Source organism: Charadrius vociferus, unplaced genomic scaffold, assembly GCF_000708025.1.
Source record: "Charadrius vociferus isolate BGI_N301 unplaced genomic scaffold, ASM70802v2 scaffold192, whole genome shotgun sequence".
Lineage (NCBI taxonomy): Eukaryota > Metazoa > Chordata > Aves > Charadriiformes > Charadriidae > Charadrius > Charadrius vociferus.
The window spans coordinates 3,197,930-3,211,998 of record NW_009647437.1 but is presented as its reverse complement, the minus strand read 5'-3'; the positions used below and the strand labels follow the sequence as shown (position 1 = coordinate 3,211,998).

Here is a 14,069-nt window from a genome sequence, read left to right as displayed (position 1 = left end):
TGAAGAGCTCATGCTAGGAGTAGCATCAGCTCTGCCATTTTCTTATTGTTCACTTGTGCTCATGTTACTAGTATTACCTGCAATCCACAATTTATTTGATGGAATCTTTAAGCTACTTGTCTATTTCATGAGGATTAGTTAGTTAAAACTAGATAATATAATACATAAATCCACTTAACTAGACACACATGAACTGCAATACACTGGAATTGAATGAACAAGTGAGGGAGCCCCTGTGAGCCCCTCTGCACTGTTGAACATCCACTCTTCTGCAAGACACTTTGTGGGTTGCATGTGACATGGGACCCTCAGACATACAGACTAAACGAGGGCACTGCTATCAATCCAATACACTAGTAAAGTTTAATTGTAATGATTTTTTTAAAAGAAAAAATTTAAAAGAAAAAATGATTATGAATAAAAGTTCCGATATTTTTTCTCCTGCATCCCTAGTGGGTCATCTTGCACACCCCCTGGGGCACACACACTCCACTTTGGGGACCATTGCTAGAACGTGTTAATTGTTCTGGTACAAAAGGCCACTTCCATTCCATGACATATCTGATAGCAGTTAAAGAGATGCTGGAGCAATGCCATGGGGCACAGCAAACATGGGGGGAGGACAGCAACTTCTTACAGTCCTATACCTAAAGGACTTTGTCAACACCATCCACATCCATAAACTTCCACAGCATGCTGCAAGAATTACATTTTTCCCCTGGTCTAAATACAACAGGCAGAAGCAAAAGAAAAACTGAAAAGCAGATGGGGCACAAGGCAGAGATGATGCTGATGACCAAGAACTGGGATTTATTCAGCTTGAGTTCATTTGCATCACTACCAGGCAGCACCAACAGTGAGAAAATTCTCTTCTAGTTGCAGTCACAGTCACTGAACCAGAGTACACCACCTTCATGTGTACTTTGGGAGCAGGAAGGAGAAGACAGAAGGGTAATGCAGAATTTACTACGCTGATTTGTATCAAGCACTCAAGCCAGTGCTATTTAAAATTTTTTAGAACAGACATAACCTGTGAGGACTAACTTGTTCCCTATAACTTAAAAGATGGTCAGAGACATCTGGAGCTTACTCCAAGGTAAATCAGCACATGGAAATCTTCCCATAGCCACTGGACCCATACCATGCTACACAACACAGCCCCAGCATGGGGACAGCATCATAGCCATCTAAATGATACCTCTAGCTTAGGCCATTTGACAGTACATTTGTATTTGTTTTGTTTTAGTGAAAATAAGAGTGTAGTATGTTGTCTCATGTTCCCACACAAACACCGTGCGTTCCTTGTTCTGTTTCCTCAGAAAAACATGTGAAAGTATTCTTGCATCTCCTGATGCTGCTGACCCTACAGCTTTAGAAAACTAAATTATAGTGCAGGAGGTGGAGAAGGTGGCATGCATGTGTGCAACCAGCACTTGCAATTGTGGAGAAGGGAGTGGAAGACTAACAAAACTTTACTGTCACAGAAACCAAATCTCATTAACAAAAGGAACAAGAAGTTATTTTCTTTTTCCACTTCCAAAGTTCAGTTATTTGCTTTTAGTGGCCTGCAGCTAACTATCCTCAGAAGTCTAAGATCACGCCCAATGCTGCATTTGTGCATAGCAGATTGTGCTAAACAAACTACTTTTAAAATGCAAACAGGAAAAAAAAGTAAACTACCCTATCCAACAGCAGAGAAGAGCTCATGGAGTGCAGCAGCGAAACCTGCTTCCCTGGCTGCCACAAGAAGCCTAAGCGCACCAAGAATGCCACGGCTGGGCCTGGCAACTCTTTCACATCGAAGCCAAAAAGCAGTGGCACCAAGGCACACAATTCACCAATATGCAACAGTTTCAAACTCATCACTGTCACAACATAAGAGCAACTCCAAACTCTTACATTTCTATGCTGAAATCCACATAAGACATACTAATACTAGGCCCTTTTATCAAGACATCTGTATCCACAAACTGGGGCTTTTGCCTATCAGACAGCTACTCTGATGCCAACGTGAATAAACAGCATGTTTCCTGTCAAGCTGGCAGAATTGTGAACACTGGCACTTTGAAGTGTATACCAGGTACAGAACAAAGTCTTTCTCCACTGGGGATTAACACTTAAAAGATACAGGTTTTGTCAAGCAAAAGTGAAAACAAGTTCTGCCAACAAAGTGCTTTACCCTTAGTTACTCAGTTTTTAAAGTCATATTGCATCATACATCCTTGTGGCTGGGACTCAGTTTTCCTAACGGTCAGGCAGGAAAACTAGTTCTATTATTGAGGCTCTGTTTAAAGTAACCCAGTCTCCCACAGATCTCAATACTCAGAGATGTGAACCTCATCCATTTTCAGTCACCAGGGAAGGATTCCAACATAAAGAAATTTGTGTCCTGCCCCTCACAGACCCTTTAAAAAAATAAATTCAAAAACAAAGAAAAGAAAACAAATTTTTCCTTCCATTGCAGTTCTACTTAGTCACAGCAGCAGCTGAAAATACTGGCAAAAGTAACCTCACTGAGTAGCTGCCAGTAGGAGAAACAGCAGTTAAGGAACAGGAGGAAACTACTGCAAGCCAGTGTTAACCTAGATGTTGCTTTTGAGGTGATAACACTGCTGTGTACTGTCAAGTGTCAATCATCCTCATGGAGCCCATTACAACACTAAAGCAATATATTTGTACAAAAATGTGAAAGAAAAGTTTTAGATAATTTTTCCCCACAACTTTCACCCAAACCTGTGCTTTTCTCATCTTAACTTTGTGCCCAGTATAATTCTGGCTCATCCCAATCAACAAAACTTTCCTAAAGACTACAAGGAATGCTGGTGGTGTCTTTAGGAAAGTCTTAGCTGCTCCCCTGAATGCTAAAAGGAATTCAAGCGCCTCAGCCAGCACTGTCACTTCCAAGGTGGGCAGGTTCCAGCCAGTAGTGAATTGGAGCCCCAGCGAAGTCAGCACACTTTAACAACTATCCTGGTCTAAATAGGACGATTAGGGTAGAAAAGATTTAGACTCTCAAGTAAAAGCTTACAGTAAGCATGCCATGATGTCAACAGTGCCTAAACAACACATTAATTGACACCGAACTAATGGGGAGAGGCAGGGACAGAATTTGGGCTCTTTGGATTTTTCCTTGCCCCTTAAAACCTAGTGCCCATTTCTGCTAAATGGGTACGCTATAGGATATTACCCCCATGTCACTCAGCGGTAACGATGCAGGCAGGATGAAAACTCAGCTTTTTATGGGGACGTCAGTTGCACTGGAAGGAGGGGAGGAGGAGCTGGGTTCCCTCTCTTTTTACAACTAGCAGATCTAGATATTTTCCTTGTAGTCATGTGGCTTCTGTACAATAATACAGAAATAGATCATCTTCATCTTGACATGTTCAATTACAACATGCTTTTATTTTCCCCCATTAGCATTCAGAGAGGACATAAAGAAAATTATTTATCTGAACACAGAAAAAATGCCATCAACCTTCCATTAATCCATTTCCCAGACTCGTCTCAGTCAACAAGGTATATCCTTACATAGTAAGGACACACTATCTCTTTTTAGGTATTACAACAAAGTTTTTCTTAGAGAGCTTCAAGAATTTCCAAAAAATCAGCCTGTGCAAAAGAACCTAAGCACAAGAGTATGCATAATGACAGGGAGGTTTTTTTGTCATCCAAGAAGCAGAACAGTATTCCAGATGCTCATCTGGAAAAAGGAGAATGCACCTTGCAAAATGTTATGCCCTCTGAAACAAGGAGCAGGTTCAGAAAGTGCATATATAGCCTGTTAACAGGTTTGTAAAATGACTTGAATTAAAAATGCTTCCTGAAAAAACAAGAGTAAACTGACCTTCAAAATAAGATTATAAAATAAATTATGACCCTGCAAAGCTACACAATGTTTCCAAACTCAGTTTATCTGTACTTGAACTCATTTCAACTACTGGCACTGAAAATCATTCCATACAATCTGTATTCCAGCACACTCAATAGTTTTGATATTGCCTTCTCATTCATCAAAAACTAAGTGGACAAAAATCTCATCCCAGAGAAGCTAACTAGAAATTCTGTTTTCAGAAGGACTCTATTTAAAAGTAAGGCTGCTTAAGTTAAGCATATAACTGTTGTGGTTTGGCCTCAGCCAGCAACAAAGAACCAGGCGGCCACTTGCTCAACTCCCACAGCCGTGGGAAAAACTGGCAGAAAAAGGCAAAACCCGTGGGTTGAGATAGTGCAGTTTAACAGAACAGCAAAAAGGAAGAGGGAAAAAAAACGCCAAACAATAACACCAATAAATAGATACAAAGAGGCAATTACAGTACCACCACACACCGACCAGACCCACACCACCACTCACCTCTCCCCTGCTAGCTTCACTTATAGCCCGGGCATGGCTCACCTGGGATGGACTACCCGCCCCCTGCCGGCTCCTGGGGGAAATTAACCCCATCCCTGCCGCAACCAGGACAACAACAGATTAACATTGTTTGAATGGAATATATTCTTGCACTATGGGATTGGTAGAATTTACGGAAAAAATTGAACTGAAGAAGTTACTGGCTTAGGATCTGAAATCAGAGTTTGATGAAGCATTGAAATGAGTCATTAAAATAGAGGCACTCCCTTCCAGAGAAGACAAAAAACAAAACAAAACAAAAAACAAACAACCCACGTTTCTTTCTCCTTTTCACTTCTCTCCACTAATTTAATTCAATGACTAGCTTTTCAGAGCTGATGAATCAACAAAGCTTTAACTAAATAAAACCAAACAGGAAAGCTTACTTTTCCCATTTTAATCTACGAATTAAGAAAAAATGCACACAACCAGTTTTAACACTTAGCAGAAACACTGAGTTAAAACACTCTCTGTAGCAAGTGAAATTCATTTGACTAAAAAGATTTTCTTAATCAAATTCTTTAAAGAGAAGAGAGAAAAAGTAGATATATCAGAACTTAGCTTTGCAATACAACTACCTTTAACTTTTATTCTAATTTCCAAACAAATGCAGCTGAATACAAATCTCACCTAGGAAATTAATCATCACGTAGAAAACCATGTTAGAAAATCAATGACACAGAAGCAAATGTCAAAATTAAAGACTCCAATGAAGTGTATGAACAAGTGGGCGATATAGCCTCTGATTAGTTAGAAAGAACAATTTTAATACCAGATTATGTTTACTGAATGCAAACCTACGTGTTTTTAATAGTGCTGCAAACCAATAAGCACAAGCACAAAAGGAAATTTGAAATAGATTATTCAAATTTCAAGGCTTCAGTTAGTTAATTTAAAATCATGATTAAAACCAAGCAGGTAGTTTTCAAACCAGTTGAGTAAAAGGTCAGGTTTTTTGTTTATTATCTCTGTGTGATATCACAATTTTCTTTTCAGGACACCACCATAACCTCTAAACAACCACTTCCAGTCTTACAATCCCAAGACAAAGATTTCACATGGGGAGAAAGCAGAACACTATACTTCCAAGCAATACTGACCCCATTATCATTGGAGTTTTAAAAGATACAACCATAACAGAAACAGGAAAACACTTAAGATCAGCAGTTTGTACTAAAAATGAACAAACAAAAACCCTAAAAACCCACAAAGAGCTGGACTGAACCCAGAACGCTGGAAGCAGGCTCCAGGCTGTTTAGCATAATCAAGCTCAGGAAAAACCCTCACATGGTGGATTCAGGGTTTTGCTTTCAGCATTAGCATTCACAGCTTTTAGGAAGCCTCATGAAGATGAGTGGCTCCATCCAGCAGAGTTTCTCATGATCTTACGTTGTTCAAAAGTGTCACACTACAGTTCTTAAACATCTTTAAATGACTTAAATGGGTTCAAGAACAAAATAAAGACTTCTCTGAGCCACTGAACTAAATGTCTCATTTCCTTGTACGTGTGATCTGTGGTTGGACATGTTAACAAAACACAGACCATGATCAAGGCTTCTTACAGACACAGCATCACCTTGTTCTCTTCCACATCAATTCTTCTAGGGTCTAAAAAGGTCAGGCTCACACTGCAGCCTTTTGATACAAGGGATTAATCTCACCCATATTTAGACACCCACAAAAATGTTAGTCCACAGCCTCCTCTCCCAGTCACCAAAGAGGAGGCTGTATTGTACAATACCACGCACTTCATCCATGTCAGACGCTGTGTGAAGAGGTGATAAATCTCCCCTGAACTGCCAACTTCTGACTGTACAGAGAGTTCAGACTGGAGATGCACAAATTAAACCCACCCTGAGCTGAAAATGGCCAACACAAAAGACCAACACAAACATTACTGCAGGATGGTCTGGAAGAAAAGGAGAAAAAGAGGTAGTGGGACTGTTAACAGCTTCCACTCGCTAGAAAACCAGCTAGATACCATTTGCAATGCTATGTCTTCGCTGCACAGATTTAGACAGCTACCTATCTCCAAGCTACCCCCCTCCAGGTGGAAGAAGCCCAGTGCCCAGCCTGACAGCTGGTCTGATGGATACAGGGAACTTCTCTGCACAGGACTGAATCACCTTGCAGCAGCTTTGATGCCACACATTGTGACCACAAGCACTGCCGCAAGCCAAAGGTGCTCTCAATCATTACAAAGACAGGACCCACACGCCACATCAGCCCTGCCTGAGCCTTCATCGCTCAGGCTGGCAACAGCCTCCTTCAGTTAACACAGCTCTCGACACGCTCTCATGCAGCATAGCAAGAAGGCTGTGCAACAAACATTGCAGCAACATAGCAGCCTTTCTACAAACTTGGAATTTAGGTATGCTGAAGCCCTGGTTAGAGCTATACTTTGCTTTGTAAAGGGTTAGGTTGTGACCCACCCTGCTACCAGGAAGATTTATCCACTGGGAGCAGAGATCTCTGCAAGGTTTCTGCAGCAAGCACAGCCAGAGGGAAACCAACAGGCCCCGGCAGTTACACACGTTGTTCTGAAGTCTGTTTTGCTTGCTTGTTTTGAATGGACAATGCCAGATAACGAAGCCGCAACATGTCCTAAGTGAATTAGAAGGAAAATGAGAACAAGTTTGCTTACTCAATACTGTTTTATGCAACAGACAGAACTGCTTGCATCAGACATTACCTGCAGTACGGTGAACTAAGCGGAGGTTTTAAGGAGGAATTAACTTCACAGAGAATGGGGAGGAAGGAGACAAGTACAGACCAACCGCCCATTAACTAACCGTAAGAGGTTAAAATTAGCTATCCTGAAAAATCAAACTGTTGTCAGAGCTCCACTCACAGTGCCCACAGAACTTCTCCTCTCTTCACAACATGGGGACTTAGAAATGAGACAAGAAGAAGCACTCAGTTGAGGAACTGGAAGAGTCTTGCCCTGCCTGCCATTTCTCCTGTGACTTGTCAACTGCTCAAGTCCCTGCATTTATAAATAACTTTGACATTTACCGCTCGATGCTTACCTTGAGTGGAAGTCTACTGCACAAGGCAAGCAAGAAACTTTTTCAACTTCTGCAGTCCTATCACAAGGGTGCAAATCCATATTGCTTCTTACCATAATATGAACCTATTACATGCTATAGACTTTCAGAGGAAGACCCCAAAGATTTAACTCAATGTCCAACCTTCAGTGTTGCAGAGCTCAAAAGGTGCTCTAAAAAAGGCAAACTCAGTTTTGCTCGTTCACATTTCATTTCTACCGCTGACTTTCATCTACGCAGCTCCCCTCAGGGTATCCAGTATCTTTCTCATTACATGTTTGTTTCCAACAGTAAAAGGGTGTGAGTGCCTTTGATTTGACTTTTCTTTCTTCCATGACCGTTCCAGCATAATCCTGAGTGCTTGAGAACCTAAACTGCCATTCTGCATACATGCACAACCCAGCAGTACTAGCTACACAAAACCAAGGTGGTTTCAGGTTCATGCTAAGAAGCGATACAAAGTTCTGGTGTTTAACTAATGCTGGATGAACAGGGATATTCTATTAAACCAAGTGCTTTCTCCCGTTACTGGAAACCTAAGTAAGAAATGTTCCCCATCTAAGTGGGGAATTTAAGTCCTGCCCTGAAATAGAGACAGGGCTGTGGCTTTTCTAGATTGCTGCCTAAATGATCCCTGCAAAAATTTTACTACCAGCAATGTTCAAGAACATCGTTAAAGAAGGTTTCAGCTGGCATAAGTGACCAGTAGTTCAACCAAAGGCAATAATATGGTATGGATCAACAGAATTTCTACAGAGATACCAAATAAAAAAGGGGAATAAGAAAAATCTTTAGCATAAAGTATAAATAAATTTTAAATAATTCAACTCCGTGCTGTTACTTGCCCTGCAGAGGTAGCCTGGACAGACATGCTTTGAAATGAAAATTTAAATCCACACTCCTATTGCCACAATTACCTGTACAAACTTCTAACATTTAAGGGTTTATTTGTCTATGACTGAGAGATTGAGCACATGGCATGGGGGAACAGCGATCCCAGCAGTGAGTTGCCAGGACAAGATCCACTCTGCTAGACTTTTCTCTGTCAGAAACTTTGGTAGAATACCAAGTGACGTACTGCACCCCTGATATCTTGGCTAATCTGAAAATAATCATCATAAAGGATAAAAACTGTGGAACAGTAACAGCACAGAGGTTGCTCTACAATGGCAGGGACTCCTTACGGTTCACACACAAACACAAGGGCAACACAATATTTATGTTCCATGCTAAACCACATGGGGGAAAAAAAATTACAGCCTGATCCTCCGAGGCAAATGCCTCAGCCCCAATATCTTCATACTCAAGTGAGGCAGTCAATACCATAGAATAGGCCTTACGGGAACAGTGTTATTCCATCAGTGTTCATGCATACCTTAGCATTACACTCATACCTCACCAAGAGCCTTATGCAGTTCCCAGTGAGGATAGTGCATCTCCTTCAGACTCTGGAGCGCACCAAATACAATGCTCTCAAATACACTGCTATGAACACACTGGCAGTTACTCACTCCTCTGTGCCATGCAAGTGTTAGCGCAAGTTACAGGTAAGTTAGTTCTGCTCCACAAAAGCTTGTTAATGAAGTAGATTCAACCAGTGCCACAGAAAACAAAATCAAAGCAAGCAAAGCAGCACAAATAGGTTTTCAAAAAAGCTGAATGACTGTGTGAGATCATGGAACACTCAAATTATTATCAGTAATACTAGCAGCCCAGTCAAACAGTATTTTGGGTTGATTTGGTTTCACTCTTTTACATACCAGTTGAAGGTATCTGATCATCAGAGTTTTCATTCACCTAATTAGCTGGTGGACATGCTGAAAAGAGTAGAAAGCAGTAGATAGGTAGCAGTACTTGAGCAACATTTATAAAGGAACTGAAAGCAAATGAAGGAGAAGATTACTGATCTTTTTTCCCCCCCAAGTCAAAAACTGACTAGGGTCTTCCTTTCCCCCACTCAAAAAGGAAATGCAATTTCATTACCCGTAGAGGCAGTTTTTATTAGGATCTCTCAAACACCGCAATGTCTGTAGAATTACAAGGGGGAGGAGAGATTCCTGTTTGTACATAAGGTCTGATACTGTGTGACATGCATTGCAAAAATATACTACCTGCTTTGAAAGCACATATTCTGTTACTCCAGAGTTTAAAACTTGGAAACGTCATCCCTGCTTAATTCACAGAAATCATTAAAATTTGCAAGTAGATGAACTCTTTCTAAGAGAAAGCATAGGCCCCAATTCAGCTGAGTGCTTGACTTAGATTTTCCCAAAATGGATACAGAAGCTCAAGCATGTTGCTGATTTACAGTCAACAGTTACCACAAGATTTCCAATTTCAAGCTTTTCTTTACAAGCCAGCCAAGTTTAAAAACCATGGACTAAGACTCCATAATGCCTTTAAGTATAAACTACACAGACCATACCCAGTAGATTTTCTAAAGCATACAACACTGCCCTAACTCTGCTCCAACCAAATCACTCGAAGAAATACCTTCAGCTTCAACCTAAACACAGCATACTTCAAATATGTTTATGTGGTGCTTTACCTTTAATAACAAAGGCTTCAGTTACCAAACGCAGCATGTACAGAGGTTCATCTTTTGTTGAGAGGTCATCAATTCCTGCTTTTGCATACATGCTGATGGCATCTCGGTAGGATCCCTCCACATAATGAAGCTTTCCTAGGATCAGCATAGCTTCTGTCATGTACTTAGGCTGAAACAGAGCAGGGAGAGGAAAAGAGTGTTTACATGGTAAAATACCAGACAGCAAGAACAAGGTACTTCAGAACAAATTAAGCAGATTCATAATGCTTTCCTCTCAGCATTGCTAGCACTGCAGGCCAGAGTAGGAAGGATTTAAGCGTCTAGAGATCTTAGGGCCACGCTTAAGACAGCGGCAGGCAACAAAGGTCAGGCAACTACTTTGGAGCTCAGTTTGGAAATGTACAGCTTACAAGCCACCTCTTTGGTTTCAGGTGACCTACTCTATTGATTCACAGATAGCACATAAAAGCCTGGCATTGTCAGAACTACCTACATACACACCAAGAAAATACCCTGCCTTTAAACTAGGCAGAAGGCATCTCTTCTTAGTCAAGTGCTCCCCTCTCCTCTGTACATTTAATTAAAGAGTGAGAAAGCTCCCAAATTTTCTTAATTTATCAAAGAATTTCCAGGCAACAGTGGAAAAACAGAAGGCATGCCTGCGATTTCTAAGATTTTTTTTGTTTGTTTCTTAAGGATTGAACACATGCATACAAATCTGTGTAACAAAAAAAATCTCAGTAAAATACATCTGTTCAGACCCTTTTTATGTTTTGGAAAGCATGAAAAGGTTCCTAAACCTTCATACTTTTTTTTTTTTAAATACAGGCAGCCAATACAGGGTCAATGCTGCATGAGTAACCAGGTCACCACTAACAAAGAAATAGTAAAGGCAATTCATGCAGCCAAACTTAACACCAATCTGGAAGAATTCAGTGATTCTGGCTATTACTCAGGCTAAACTATAAAGAAAGAGGGCTGGATGGACTCCCCCTTCCACCCCCCTCCTTTATACTTTTTAAATATACTGACTTTCAAGAAGTTAAGATCAAGGAACTCTCCCAGAAAAGCTGCTGCACATTTGCTCCCTGGAAAGCAACATAATAAAAGTATAACATACACTTCCTAGCTAACTAGCCTCTAAGTTTCAGAATCAAAAGTAATAAAAGTCTAGAACAGACTTGTAATTGATCATCTTTTTAAAGCCAGTTATGCAACTGTGCGTCCAAGGGCACCAACACAGCAGCAGCCATCCAGGCAGAGTCTTAAAACGCTGAGTTGACAGGCAGCTACCAACCATGCACCCAGATGACAAAATAAAATAAAAGCATAACTTCGCATAACGTCTCTGGCAGAGACTGAAAGCAATGCAAGGCTGTAATCCTGGACTCACACCACAACCTTAAGTGCCTGAGAGCAGCTTGCAGCACATTTTACCTCTGATCTGGAGCTGACTAGGCGCACGCAATTCCTTCAGACCAGGAGCAGCTGTGCTAGCCTGACAGCACCATTATGTGGCCCCAACCCCACCACCCCAGAGAATTCCTAAATATTTATCCCGCTTCTTTCTAATAAAAAAATAAACTGGATGTATATATTTGTTGCACATTAATTCGTTTGCATATGAAAAAGCAAGGCTCCCAGCAGAAGACACTGCAAAGGGGTACTGAATTGCCAGTCCGTTAGTAATTCCTACAATACAGCACTGTACATACAGGGACACAAACAGGCAACACCAACACCTTGTATCAGACTAATAATCATATAAAAGAATAATCCAGTTGGCAGGAATTATGACAGTGACCACTTACTCGTAGTTTTCCTCTGCTTAAGATACTGGTCAGATACTGTTTAGCTTCACTCAGTTTTGGCTCATTCTTCTCTGCCAATGGAATGGAGTCCTTCAGTTTGGCAAAGTTTTCCTTCAAACATTCTTCCAATAGAGCTTCTGCAAGCAGCATACTCCCGTAGTCCTCTGAAAACACATACCAGCCAACAAGAAACATCACTCAGTGAAGTACTGCTGATAAATAGCATTAAAAACCCAAACCAACACACCTTTAAGACATGCAAACAGTAACTCAAATGAGGGAGTAAGGAAGAACTAGCAGATAGAAAAAAAAAAAGTTCCATTAACTTCAAGCTATTGGAAATAGTACATTTCCTATGAAAAAAATCAAATGACATTTCCTTTTACCTTGAAGATTTTCCCAAATGCATCCTTTAATTTTGACAGCACAGTTCATTCCTGCATTTTCACTAACCCTTAAGAATTTTCATCACAAAACTCACTTTCAAAAGTATAAGACCAATCTTCACAAACATTTAAGTGCATGCTTTAGATTTACAAATGTACAAGCATGCTTCAGCCTACAGATAAGCTATGAATTTCACTGCAAAACAGTAACCACATCGGACAATTTTAAGATTTTCCTGAAAGTTCACATAAAAAAAATAAAAACAGATAATTTAGACACATTCTACACATCCATTACTAAAGACACAGAAGGCTTGATCCAGTGACATAACTAATATGCCACATAAAATTCTTTCGACATTAAAATCTGTTCCTGTTCACGGTTCCACAGAAGAGAAACTCAAACATAGGTTTGAGTTTGCACTGTCATACGGCGTGAAACATCATGTGATGTTGCAATTATGCACTGAAAAAAAAAGTTTCATCTGCCAATGTACTTGGAGTTCTTGCATGATGGGTTCAGTTCTGCAGTTCATTTATTCATAATAGTACCGCAAGCAGCTGACTGGTGGGTCAAGCAGGGTAAGAAAATCTTTGTAAATCAAAGAGCCAAGCCCTACATTTCATCTATACTTCAGTATAGATGAAATGTACTACTATACTACATTTCAGTCTGAAATTCTAGAATGCAGGAAACACGATAGTGTTTCCATTTCTATATTTTCAGTCCATGGGACAACTTATCCTCATTTACTACCTACACATTACATATGGCATTAATAATCAACTTGTGCAGGTTTTCTTGGTTTAGATTTTCTTGTTGGTCTGGCTTAAGTGTTCAGCTGCATATCATATTATGAAAATAGCTCTTCCTGCTCAATTGCAGGTCTACAACTAACTTGCACAAAGTATATATACACAAAATGGGAAGTGTAAATGTTCAAGTATATTTCCCGCCCATCCTCACATGCAGTCACTTCTATGCAATGCTGAAGAGCTTTCAGGGAGTGTCTAATCTCTTAACCGAACTTAAGGAATGACGTAAGATCATATACAATTAAGAAATAAATATACACAATCTCTCAAAGCAAATACTACTATTAAAAAATCCCATCCAGACACACTATTGTTTCTAGAAACACAAAACTAGTTAGTCCCTTGCTGGAAGAAAAGTTCTGTAGCAATAACAAAGCATTACTCTTTCATAACTAGCAAGTTATGATGACATCGCAGCAAATTAACAAATAATGTTTTTACAGCAATCATACTGTTGTTACACCTCTTAATTACAAGGGAACAAACTAATATGAACTTTTCAACTATTAATGCCCCCAAACTGCATTATGATCTCTGCACCTGGGAAGCGCTGCTCAAACCTGACTAAAGTTCAAAGGTTGGCTGTGTGGTTCTCAACACAGAGGTCGATCTGCATCACCTATACACTTGAAAAGCCTCATAAATAAACATGCATTAAGCCACCAACATCTCCCCCCACTATGCTTTCCCACTGTGAAGTTTACGCACTCCAGCAAGCTTCAATCAACTCTAGGGCTACATCCTAGAAACACTCCTTTAAAGAAGTGTGTTTATTCACAGAAATAGCTCCTCTGACTTCAACGGCAGAACTTCTTGCAGCAGCACGGTGGCTAGCATCAGGTCCTCTTCACAACTTAACTGCTGTTCACTACAGACACAGAATTTTATATTTCTAAGTTAGGCTGCCTCGCTTCATACAAGCAATTCCATTTAAAAATCAGCAAATCAGTGTGTTGTAACAGGAAAAAGCGGTAAGAATGCATTTACTATTTATGAAACCTGCCTTAAGTGTGAAAGGATACTTGGATGAGCCTAAGCCTTTAAATAAAGCAGTCTCCTTCAGAAGTGTAG

General features: G+C 40.3%; 1 protein-coding gene across 1 annotated transcript in view; it reads right to left on the bottom strand.

Moving 5' to 3' along the window:
* The window catches only part of TTC7A (tetratricopeptide repeat domain 7A), a 139,558-nt gene extending 127,604 nt beyond the window's left edge, over positions 1–11,954 (bottom strand). The window contains exons 1-2 of the mRNA XM_009880650.1: positions 11,797–11,954; positions 9,986–10,154 (exon numbers count right to left, since the gene is read on the bottom strand). Of these exons, the coding sequence (XP_009878952.1) occupies positions 9,986–10,154; positions 11,797–11,946 (319 nt within the window). The 5' untranslated portion in view covers positions 11,947–11,954. The remainder of the gene's footprint in view (positions 1–9,985; positions 10,155–11,796) is intronic.
* Between the last annotated feature and the right edge of the window lie 2,115 nt (positions 11,955–14,069).